Source organism: Chelonia mydas, chromosome 1, assembly GCF_015237465.2.
Source record: "Chelonia mydas isolate rCheMyd1 chromosome 1, rCheMyd1.pri.v2, whole genome shotgun sequence".
Taxonomy (NCBI): domain Eukaryota; kingdom Metazoa; phylum Chordata; order Testudines; family Cheloniidae; genus Chelonia; species Chelonia mydas.
This window is the reverse complement of record NC_057849.1, coordinates 10,332,628-10,344,906: the sequence shown is the minus strand read 5'-3', so window position 1 is coordinate 10,344,906 and position 12,279 is coordinate 10,332,628. Positions and strand designations below refer to the sequence as shown.

Genomic DNA, 12,279 nt, shown 5'->3' with positions numbered 1-12,279 from the left:
ATGTGATAACCTTTAGCAACCTGAATCATTCATGCTGATGCCCAGATACACAGGCTCAGCAGCTTCAGTACTCCAGAAGAGAGAGGTTTAATTCCTACCTGTCAAGCTATCACAGAGGTTTGGCAAACTACAGCCCACGGGCCACATCTGGCCTGCGGGACCGTCCTGCCTGGCCCTTGAGCTCCCGGCCAGGGAGGCTAGCCCCCGTCCCCTCCCCTGCTGTCCCCCGTCCCCCGCAGCCTCAGCTCGCCGTGCCGCCAGCGCTCTGGCCCACCACTCCTGCTGGACAGCACAGTGGCATGGCTGGCTCCGGCCAGGTGGCTGGGCTGCGAGCTCCTGCTGCTCTGAGCAGCATGGTGAGGGGGCTGGGAGCGGCGGGATTGGATAAGAGGCAGGGGGTCCCGGGTGGCAGTCAGGGGACGGGGGAGCAGGGGGCGGTTGGATGGGGCGGAGGTTCTGGGGATGGGGAACAGGGGGGGTTGGATAGGCGTGGGAGTCCCAGGGGGCCTGTCAGGGGGCGGGGGTGTTGATAGAGGTCGGGGCAGTCAGGGGACAGGAAGGGGGTCGGGTTCTGGGGGGGTGGTTAGGGGACAAGGAGCGGGGGGGTTGGATGGGTCAGGCGTTCTGAGGGGGGCAGTTAGGGGGCGGGAAGTGGGAGGGGGTGGATAGGGGGTGGGGGCCAGGCTGTTTGGGGAGGCACAGCCTTCTCTGCCCGGCCCTCCATACAGTTTTGCAACCCTGATGTGGCCCTCAGCCAAAAAGTTTGCCCACCCCTGAGCTATCAGTTTCTTTTCTTTGACATAGGGGATCTGCTGATCTGACTCTCATTTACGCCAGACATTCTAATGCTGTAAAAAGATATGAAGTGCTTGTTCAGTAAATTGCTGGCCGAGTCCCTTCCCCCACTTACCAGTGACTGTTAACTCCAGCTGTTGTGCAATGTGAGTGATGTGACCCCAGGCCTAGCCTCGGCAGACCCAACCTGCAAAAGAAAATGAATAGATAGGCAAGAATCAATATCAATAATGATCAGGAGCTTTGATCATTGTTAATTATTAAAAGCACTAACAGTTTAATCATCATTTTGGAGTGGAAAAGGATTACAATTATTTTAAAGATTAGAATTGGAATGCACTGTGTTAAATGTCAACATAAGACCAAGAAAGTGAGTTCTACTTAATGAATTTATTTTGCATCTTCCTTTTACCTGATCTGTGTTAAAATAAATGGCTAAGTAACTACAGGTTAGATGTTAGGGAACTGCTAAAACAACATTTTAATGACAGCCTGTGGTTTAGGCTTCCTGAGAGAAATCACCTTCAGATCTCTGTATTATTATTTTCAACAGTTTCATAGAGAAGGAAAAATATGCAGAGAAAGAATTGGTGAGTGTGACCTACCTGAGTACTGCAATGGGACTTCAGAATGGTGCCCAAAGGATGTGTTTAAGCAAGATGGAACTCCGTGTGGTGACAATGTCCATTGTTTCCAAAGGAGATGCCCCAGCCATGAGAGACAGTGCAAAGCTATATTTGGCAAAGGCAAGTTTTCCCTGGTTGTATATAAAAATAAATAATAGCATCACTTAACTCTTAGGAAACTGGTAACTTCTTAAATGGCTGCCATCTGGGGATGGGCTAATTCTCCTTTTGGGAAGGGGTCTCTGCCATAGAGGAAGGGAGAGTTTGTATGGCTACTGGGAGGCAATGTCAAGTCAAGATTCCTGGATGCAGTGAGTCGTGAGTGACACTGCCTGTCCTCTGCTGGCAAACTCCCCTTCTCCCTGAACTTATCCTGTCTAATTAGTGAATCTTGAACATCATACCTACATATTAGTTTACTCTATAGCACCAGTCACTGTAATATTGGATGACCAGATAGCAAGTGTGAAAAATCAGGACAGAAGGAGAGGGGTAATATGCTCCTATATAAGACAAAGGCCCGAATATCGGGATTGGCCCTATAAAATTAGGACATCTGGTCACCCAACTGTCATACCTAAACATTCATAATGTGCCCAACTTCTGCTGCAAGATCCTTCACACTCCCTCAACCCAGGAAGTAACAGTAGAGGTCGGGAGTGGCTCCTTGATAGCAAAGCAGCTGGCGTTTGGGAATAGGTGATTTGGGAAAGTTGGATGAGATGCCTGCTTAAGTGGTAAGGGAGTCATCTTTGACTACAGAAGGTGCTAGATCCGGACTATTGATATGGGACGGGCTCACTTTAAAGAGTAGAGGGAGTAGGACAGACCGAGGACAAAAGAGATATTGAGGGGCCAGGCTACATTTTGGAGCATAAGAGATGGGGTATTGAGATACCCAGAAAGAATGTAAATCACCCTCAATTCCTACTTTGGTCTGAAAGGTTAATGTTGCAAATAGGTGTAAAATCTCCAGTTGCCAGGTGTTTGCTTTGTTTACATGATACTCAGTGTTTGTTCACTGTTTTTACTGTGCAGCATTTAAGTGTGCAGTACATATACACATTCTTATATCATAAATAGATTTTCACTTTTAGCCAAATCAGTTTTTCATTTCAGTTACATTTTAAGGCATGTGTCACAATATAACTAAATGCAATCTCCAGCGTTAGAATGCTGGAATATTTTGCAATTGATTCCTTTCAGGCTCCCCCTGCTGTGCTGTGCTGAGTTCGCATATAAGAATGCAAATCATGTCATGGTGCAATATAGCACATTCTTTGCAAACTATAGTTTTCAGCCCCACTTACCCATAAGTTCCCCAGTACTGGCCGCCATGGATTTAGCCTCCCACCTACATGATGTGCACCAGGAGCTCAGGGAACACAGTCAAAAAGGCCTATTAACACCATGTGGACCAAGACCATCAGGCTGCCCCCAATCTGGCTGTAGGGGACAAGGTGTGGGTCTCTGCCCAATGTTGTCAGATGTTGGCTGTGTGTGTGTTCTTTCAGTGTGCTGTCCCAGCTCTGAGCAGGTAGTGGACACAGCAGATCTTGATAGAACTGCCCACAAAGACCACAAGACTCAGATTAGTAGTGAAGGCACCCAGCCAGGTTTATTGTCAACAAAGCACAGTACTACTATCCCACAGACTCTACCGGACCACTAATATGTGTATTCCTGTAACAATGGACTCTGCTCAGTGAATGGCGGGACTTTGCATTCCCCCCTAGGATGGCCAAAGACACTCTCTCGGAGACTCCATTTTATACACTGATACAAACAAGTTACATATTGCCCTCTGATGTAGCTAGTTACTGCCCCTCTGATGTGGTTAGTTACCACCCTTTACCTTGTACATGTTGGTTCAATCTAATCATCTATATCCATCACCCTGTTATCTGACTTTATCTTTAAGGAGGGGGTCAACGTGTCCTTGTATCATCTTAGGGGAGTGTTTTCGTACCGTACTTGGTACCACCCTTCTGGAATGTGCTTGCATGAGTGTCCTGTGCTTAGCGCTTCTCAGGAATGTTTGTGTTTTTGCAATACCAGCCCTGTTCTTGCCAGTGTCCGTGAGCCGGCACGCAGACAGAGCCTGGCTTCTGCTCACAGCCTGACTGTTGCTAATTTTGCTTTATAGTAGCAGGGCTTGACCACTACCTTAGTACAGGCCTCAGGCCTCAGAGTGGGCTTCTTATACAAGGCCTCATGTCTCAGGCTCTCTCTTTCTACCACACCCAGAACCTTAAATTGAGCCACCTATCCGCCAAACTAGACTACCAACACCTGGACCCTTTCAAGATTATAAAACAGGTAAACCCAGAGGTTACAGCTGCCCGAGTCCTTGAAGATCTACCCCATCTTTCACATCTCACTTTTAAAGCCCTGCACTGAGAATCCAAACTCAAACTGCTCCAACCTGCCAACCAATGCCCACAACAGTCTATGGAAAGGAGGAATACTTGATCCACTGAATCCTTGACTCACAGCGATTTAGGGCAAAGCACCAGCACCTGGTGACTGGGAAGGCTGTGGTCCAGATGAACAGTCTTGGGAACCTGTAAAGAACATGCACATCCCAGACCTGTTACAAGAGCTTCTTCAGAAGTAACCTGAGAAACTGGATTGCCCACGGCCCTTTGCTTGCTTGTTCCCAGCCTTGATCCCACCTTGTTCCAACCCTGCATCTGCCTGGGACGCAGCCCTGCTCCTGCCCTGGAACCAGCCTGGCTCTGGCCTTGTCTTTGCCTTGCCTCACTCGAGATAACCTAGCTCTGACCCTCAGCTCCAATTCTGGCCAGAAGCCCACTTCTGACTTTGGTTCTGAGTAGGCATGGCCACCTATATTTGGGTCTCTGACACTCTATTGCTACTGGAGATTCCCCAGTTCGTGCATCCAACGATTGCATTAGCCCTTTTGGCCACAGCATTGCACTGGAAGCTCATATTCAGCTGATTATCCACCACACTCCCCAAATCTTTTTGAGACTCACTGCTTCCCAGGGTAGAATCCCCCATTCTTTGTTCCTAGAAGTATACATTTACATTTAGCACATTAAAATACATATTGTTTATTTCTGCCCAGTTTACCAAGCAATCTATACTGCTCCATATTACTGATCTGTCTTCTTCATTATGTACGCCTCCTCCAATTTTTGTGTATTCTGCACTCTTTATCGGTGGTGATTTCATGTTTTCTTCTAGTTCATCGATAAAAATGTTAAATAGTACAGGATCAAGACCAAATCCCTGCAGGACCCCACTAGATGGTGATTCCCCATTTACAATTACATTTTAAGATGTATTGGCTCACTTTTAATCCATTTAATGTATTTTATATTGTTCTAGTTTTTATGGCATACGGTACCATGGTGTTAAAGGGTTATGTACTCACTGAGGTTTTAGTTGTCTGGATTGGGGCAGTCAGTAATATAGGGCAAATACAAACTGACCTTTATGGCCTCAGCTACATATGTAACACATTACACCTCGTTCAAAAATGAGATATTTCAGGCACTGATTGGCAAAGAAGTACAGTGTTTCCCAGACTCCCTTCAGCTATCAAAAGGAGTTTGCCAATCTCTCCCTCTTACACCAGATCTGTTGACTTAACATAACAGAAAAGTAGATTGCCCAGACCTATATTCTGTATATCTGATGGCCTGGGCTTTGATAGAACGATCTTGTTGTCCAGTGGTACATGTCGTGCTTAACTCTTGGAAAGAATCAATACTGGAGTGTAATAGCCTCAAATGGAAGAGATTTGTTCTCTGGCCAAACAGTCATAATGTAGCCCCAACAATGTCCCCAGTTCAGCATATCTTAGAATATTTGGTACAGCTGAAACTCTCAGGTCTCTTTTTATCATCAGTTAATTTGCATCTAGCAGTTATATCAGTATACCATTCTCTCATGTATTCACACACAACACAGTTAAGAGATTCATGAAAGGGTTAAGAAAATCCTTCCACCAGTTAAAGACCCTTCTCTAGCACAGGACCTCAACATCGTCCTCACGTAGCTAATTAAACCTCCATTTGAGCCAATGGCAGAAAGCTCTTTATTTCACCTCTTGGCTAAAGCACCTTTCATTATAGCCATAACATTTGCCGGAAGAGTTAGTGAACTTCACTCCCTTGTGACTGACCCACCATTCACTGTTTTGCATAAGGACAAAGTTGTGCTACATTCCTATCCCAAATTCCTACCTGAAGTGCTTAATTGCCAGTGGTTTTATCCAGCCTACATACACATGTAGGAGAAATAAGCTTCACGTTTTAGATGCAAAAGGGACTTCAGTTTAATCAGTCTGTACAATTCAGAAAGTGCCGTCATCTATTCATTCCCTATACTGGTAATAAAAAGGGTCAAGTGATCACATCTCAGACACACTCAAAATGAGTTAGGTTGTGCTTTTGTGAGGCCAGCACTTTAGTATTGAACCCTGTCCCTCCGAAAATGAGGTCACATTTCACTAGGAACAACGCAGCTTCAATGATATGCCTTACACATATTCCTTTCATACAGATCTATAGGGCTTTAACATGAAGTTCCATGCACACATTTACAAAACACTATTCTTTGGACTTAGCTCCCAAATTGGATGCACAATTTGGCAGGGCAGTACTTCAATCCCTCTTTAATTAGGACCCACCATTGTCTAACAGGAGTAATGCTTGACTATCCCGTGACTGAGAATATGTATAGGACACTCAAAGAAGAAATGGAGGTTACTCATTTATGACCAGTGTTTCTCAAGAGGGACTCTTCATATTCACACTCCTACCCCACTTTCCTCTCTTCCTCCAAGTCCTAAAGACATCCTGGGATTTGGAAGAGGCAGCAGAAAGCACTGAGGTGGATGGAGCGCCATGTCCCCTTTTATAGTCCTGCCCTCAGAATATTCAGGAACAATGAGGGCAGCAGTAGAAGAGAGTGTGAGAGTGCCCCAACAGGCACTGCTGTCCAAAGGTTCCACCATCACAGCTGCACCGGAGGTGCCTCCCATGCATGTGACTATGCAGAGTCCATCGCAGAGAACTCGGGTTACAGTGAGTAACTCCATTTCTTCAAGCCCTTGAAATGATTGGAGGGGTTAGTACAATGCACCATGCACTTTATTTCTGCCTTGTCATTTACCTTGTTCCTTTCCTCTCCCCCTTTTGCAGAAGCACATCTGGCCCCACTGAGTTGTTTCAAAACAGTGAACACTAAAGGTGACCGGTGTGGCAACTGTGGTGGGGATGGTCTTGCTTACAAGAAGTGCCAACACAAGTAAGTTGTTTACATTGATCTGTATGATCTACTGGAAAATGTACTCAGGAGAAATCACTGTAAATAAAAAAACCGCATTTTAAGAAGTAGTGTAGAAGAATAAGTCATAGGCAAGTGAGAGGAGACTCAGCATCATTTCACCAGAGGTCCAGTTTATTTAAGCATTTCATTTTCACCCACAGTGGATTTGAGGAGCGTGCTTTGGTTTTTGAAAGGTAGTTTACAACATGCCAGCCTGGGCAGTGGCAATGGCTGTCACAACTCTTGTGATTTCATTCTACCTCAGGAGCTGACACATGGTTGAAAAGATTAGTCAGTGGTCTTGTCAGCTCTGCTGTTTTATATGAATGGACTTGCAGGTGGCTAGAGCTTACTTGCTTGTAGATGTTGAATCTTAGATATTGCTTGTTACTAGACTCCTACCCCTCAGTGGCCTCTGGGAGGATGAGGGAAGCACAGGCCTTTTTGTCAGACATGATAACATTGTATAACCAGAGCCCTGCAGCCAAGGTCATAGCAACAACTATTGCAGGCAAGCAAGCCATGGTTTGAAGCCAGTAAGTGAGCAGCAAGCCTTCTTCCGTTCCTTCAGTTTTTGAAGATGGTAGCCAGGTGGTTCCTCCCCCTTGAAAGTCCTCAGGAATCATTTGGTGAATCAGAATGGGACACTCTCCTTCTGAGGTCACTGGCATTACCCAATTGGGTTTGATTAGTTCACCTCTAAGTAAATGAAGAACTAGCCCAATCCAGTAATTTCAGAAATTACATAGATGAAAAGTGTATCTAGTCTGTTGAAGTCATGGGTCAGTCCACAGAGGTTAGATCAACCATCCTAAAATGCCACAACTCAAAAATGTATTTTTTAAAAAATGCAAGGCTAGTGAAAAGTTGTAACTGAAATAATAGGAAAGCACCAATTGTACATACACTCAGCCATGCACATAGAGCACAGTTCCTTATTCTACAGACAGATGCTGTAACTTCCCGTTTATATTTTGGTACTCAGGGGCTCAACTTTGAACAGCATTTGTTCACCCACAATCTAGATGAAAAGTTAGATTTTTAACTTTGAGACATTAGAAAGTATTTTCCTCCTAAAAATAATCATAATTTGGGGATTCAGTTTGTATATGCAGGGCTATCTGCCTCATATTTCTCATCCTCTGTAAATGGAGGCTGGATAGTTGATCTTGCCCACTTGTCCTGCCTCCCAGTATGTGGCAATAACTTTCTTGTTAACTAAGCCAAGCTTTGATTTTGCCATGGGTCAGTTTGGGTTTGCCTTTGGTTCATTTTGGTGATTATTTCCCTAAGTCTTTTCCTTCCTGTGGAATTAATTAATGCAGAGTTCTGCCCAGAGAAGTGTCCGTTTTACTTTGCCTTTCTCATTCAAAGAATCACTGGATGGAGATGTGGCTCTCATCCTGCAGTATGTCCTGCCTTCTCAATTTTTAGTTGAAAGTAATACACAACCTATTTCACCTGCAGACTGGGTGCAATTTCCCTGCAGCACTGATGCTCCCTGACTGCAGTGTATCCACCTTTCTTCTAAACAGCCAGGAAGTTAGTGTCACGGTTACAGAGCTCCCTGCACCTTTGACTCCTCTACTCTCTCTGAACATACTCCCCTCTTGACTTCCCCTGTCCTGGGGTGGCATCCCATGGTTATCCCACTCTTCCGACTGGTCTCAGGCTACAGCCCTCTGTGTAACAACCAGGATTTGTCAGCAGGCCTGACTGAATTTGGCCCAGCAAAACTTCCCTTGAGTTGTGACTAATGTTTTATACAATAACCAGACAACCTTCTTAAAAAAAAGCATTGTTGATTCTTAAAAGCAGGAACACAGCACAGCATAAGAGAAAGAAGATCTGAAAACAATAAAAGGTCTATATATATACCTGTGTTATCTAAAGCTTGTCATACCTCTGAAAGCTTAGGAAGACCCAGTTGCTTTAGACCTATCCCGCAGGGCCTGTCTCTGAGTGAGTCTGCTCCTCCGAGTACTTCTCTGACAACTCCCCTACTCCCTTTTAGAGAGTGACTTTTTAACTGTTTGTTGTCATTTTGATCTGTTAACTCCAAACCTTGGCAAAATAAATCATGTAATTTATCTGGTGCCTGGGAGCAGCATCTTCACAGCTTAATAGCACAGGCATTGTTTCTTCACTTCCTGCCCTGTTTACCAGGAGGTGGGTGTTTTACCTTCTGACAGCCCGCTATTCACCTAAACCCCCATATGCATACAGTAAAGATATCAATATAGTCATACAGCAAACATTCCCCATGACCTGGTTAAATACAATAAATTAATACAGATCAGTTTTCCTAAATTATTACATATCGGCCCCACGTGTACCACAGTTAGAGCTTCCTGCTCCATTGCTCTTGATGTGGAGGAGGATATTTAAGCTGATGACCCTGGGTGGGAGGCTTACAGGGAATCTATCCTCAGAGATGTAGTTTTTGAAAGGGAGCAGACTAACTGTGTTCATTAGGTGGTGGCTTGTATGACTCTGCAGAGCTGGAGCAGGAGATACCCTTTTTAGATTAACCAAATGCTCAAAGGTTCTCTCATTTCATAACTGTCTTGGAAATCCTCTTATTCCTTTCGCCCTCATTCTCTCCTCCTTCTCCTATCTTTCTTTAGCCCACCTCCATATCTCCTTGATCTCTCCTCAGCCTTCCCCTCCCAAAATCTCCATGCTTTCTCTCCATGGCCTCTGTCCTGCTCCCCTCACCTTTTCACCCCATTCCCCATCCAGGAAAAAAATGTCTCTCATCAGCTCTCTCCTGTGCATGGAAGGGAGACCATCTGAGCTCTGACTTGAAACAGAACAACCACAAAAGACCCTGTCAGAACTCTGATGACAATAACAAGAAAACTACTATTTCTACAAGTGCTTGTCCATATGAGTCAACAGTGTAACACTGTTGCAAAAAAAGCAAACATCATTCTGGGATGTATTAGCCAGAGTGTTGTAAGGAAGACACGAGAAGTTATTCTTCCGCTCTACTCCAAGCTGATTAGGCCTCAACTGGAGTATTGGGTCCAGTTCTGGGAGCCACATTTTAGGAAAGATGTGAACAAATTGGAGAAAGTTCAGAGAAGAGCAACAAAAATAATTAAAGATCTAGAAAACATGACGTATGAGGGAAAAGTGAAAAAATTGGGTTTGTTTAGTCTGGAAAAGAGAAGACTGAGAGGGGACATGATAACAGTTTTCAAGTACGTAAAAGGTAGTTACAAGGAGGAGGGAGAAAAATTGGTCTTCTTAACCACTGAGGATAGGACACGAAGCAATGGGCTTAAATTGCAGCAAGGGAGGTTTAGGTTGGACATTAGGAAAAACTTCCTAACCGTCAGGGTGGTTAAGCACTGGAATAAATTGCCTAAGGAGGTTGTGGAATCTCCATCATTGGAGGTTTTGAAGAACAGGTTATACATGTTCCACTCTTGGTGTGCACGTGTCCCATGTGCTCAAGATCAGGATCTCTCGGCCAGCAGTGTACTGGCTGCTTTTGTTAGACTGCTCTATGCAACCGGCTTTAGATCCAGGTATGTGTAAAGTCCTCAAAATCCACCTCAGGTGCGTCCCTGTGAATTCAGGATCTGTTCGCTCCTGGGCCCTGTCTTTCAAGGCTTCAGCTTCAGATGTGCTAGGACCAGCAGAACTAAATCTTTAGAGGGAAAGGAGCATCACTCCTCAGGTAAAGAGGGAGATCACCTACATAAACCTATATTAAGAAGAGGTCCAAGTCACCCCATAGCTCCTGTTCCAATGAGATTCCACTGTCTTAAAGTACTGCAGTACCTCTGAGAGAGCATGGTACCAGAATCCCAGTACTGCAATGACATACTAAATAAATGGCTACTTCAGCACCGAGCACTCCAACGATGGCTGTCATGGTAGAGCATCGTTGGTAATGAACACTTTGATAGTGCTTATATTGATACTGATTTTTTTCGGTTACTTACCATATCGGCACCATCAAGTGTGATTTTTTTTTTGCAGCCCCATTCTGGTCGGTACCAAGAAAGTAGGTGGTACCAGGGGATTTATGAGTGTCAGAGAAGCCTGAATCTCCTTTACTGCCTGCAAGAAATAACATTCCTTCAACAGTACCAATGCCCACTGTCACACTGGCACTGGGTGTCTCCTCAGAACAAGCTCCCTAGACTTATCTTTCAGCCTAGTACGTCAGCTTTGGCAGCCCCTCCCCTAGACTTGGAATGTTTATTGTCTTTGTCTTCTGAGTCACAACATAATAGACAGGGGATCCATTCGTTATTCCCCTAAGGCCTCTTCATGTGAATTAACTAGGTTGGAAATTGAGGGATTCATTTAGATCTTGTTCTTTTAGGGAGTATGAGGGTAGACATATGCCCTGGTATCCTGTTCCATGACCCCCGGGCCCCTCCCCCTACAACATCCCAACACACCCTTATTGGAACACCTGGGGTCCTTATCATTTGAGACATCACACTTTTAAATCACCTCCGAGGATTAAGTCCTTCTTTGCTACTGTGATAAATGAAGGGGCGTAGCTGCTGGAAATGGCCCAACTTGATTATCATACACATTGTAAGGAGAGTGATCACTTTAGATAAGCTATTACCAGCAGGAGAGTGTGGTGGGAGGAGGTATTGTTTCATGGTCTCTGTGTATATAATGTCTTCTGCAGTTTCCACAGTATGCATCCGATGAAGTGAGCTGTAGCTCACGAAAGCTTATGCTCAAATAAATTGGTTAGTCTCTAAGGTGCCACAAGTACTCCTTTTCTTTCTGCCTTTTATGGACACCCAGCCAGCCAGTTAGCTATAAAGTCCCTCTTGATGGCTGTTATCTGCTTGCTTTACCTGTAAAGGGTTAAAAAGTCTCCCTGGCTGGGTAAAAGAAAGGGAGTGGGCACCTGACCAAAAGAGCCAATGGGAGGGCTAGAACTTTTTAAAATTGGGAGAAAAAACTTCCCTTTATCCCTCCCCTCCCCTCCGCTCCTCCTCCCCCTCCCCCAGAGAGAGGGGACAGAGCAGGAAAGGGCTTGGAGCTATGCTGTAAAAAGCTTTAAAATCAGGTATGAAAAAGTATCAGATCATACCTCAACTTACTTATCTGAAACCCCAAATATATAAGTAATCAGGGAATGTCTAGGAAGACGCGATTAGGGTTATTTCTTTTATTTCTTATTGGCTTGTGACACCTCTGTGCTAACCCCAGATGCTTTTGTTTTGCTTGTAACCTTTAAGCTGAACCTCAAGAGAGCTATCTTGATGCTTGATTTTTGTAATTGTTTCTTTTAAGATCTAGCAAAAAGCCTAAGTTCCAAATGAATTTCCTTTCTTTTTGGGTTTAATAAAATTTACCTTTTTTAAGAACAGAATTGGATTTTTGTGTCCCTATAAGGTTTGTGCATATGTTGTTTAATTAGCTGGTGGCAATAGCTGATTTCCTTTGTATTTTTCTCAGCTCTTCCTGGGAAGGGGGGTGAAAGGGCTTGAGGGTGCACCACAGGAAGGAATTCCCAAGTGTTCCTTCCTGGGTTCTCAAAAGGTCGGGGGGTTCGCACTTGGGTGGTGGC

At 44.7% G+C, this 12,279-nt stretch overlaps 1 protein-coding gene across 1 annotated transcript in view; it reads left to right on the top strand.

Moving 5' to 3' along the window:
• Window positions 1-12,279, top strand: part of LOC114021340 (disintegrin and metalloproteinase domain-containing protein 9) — a 105,775-nt gene that overhangs the window by 76,781 nt on the left and 16,715 nt on the right. Inside the window, exons 14-15 of the mRNA XM_043525839.1 lie at window positions 1,349-1,541; window positions 6,596-6,701. Coding sequence (XP_043381774.1) covers window positions 1,349-1,541; window positions 6,596-6,701 — 299 coding nt within the window. The remainder of the gene's footprint in view (window positions 1-1,348; window positions 1,542-6,595; window positions 6,702-12,279) is intronic.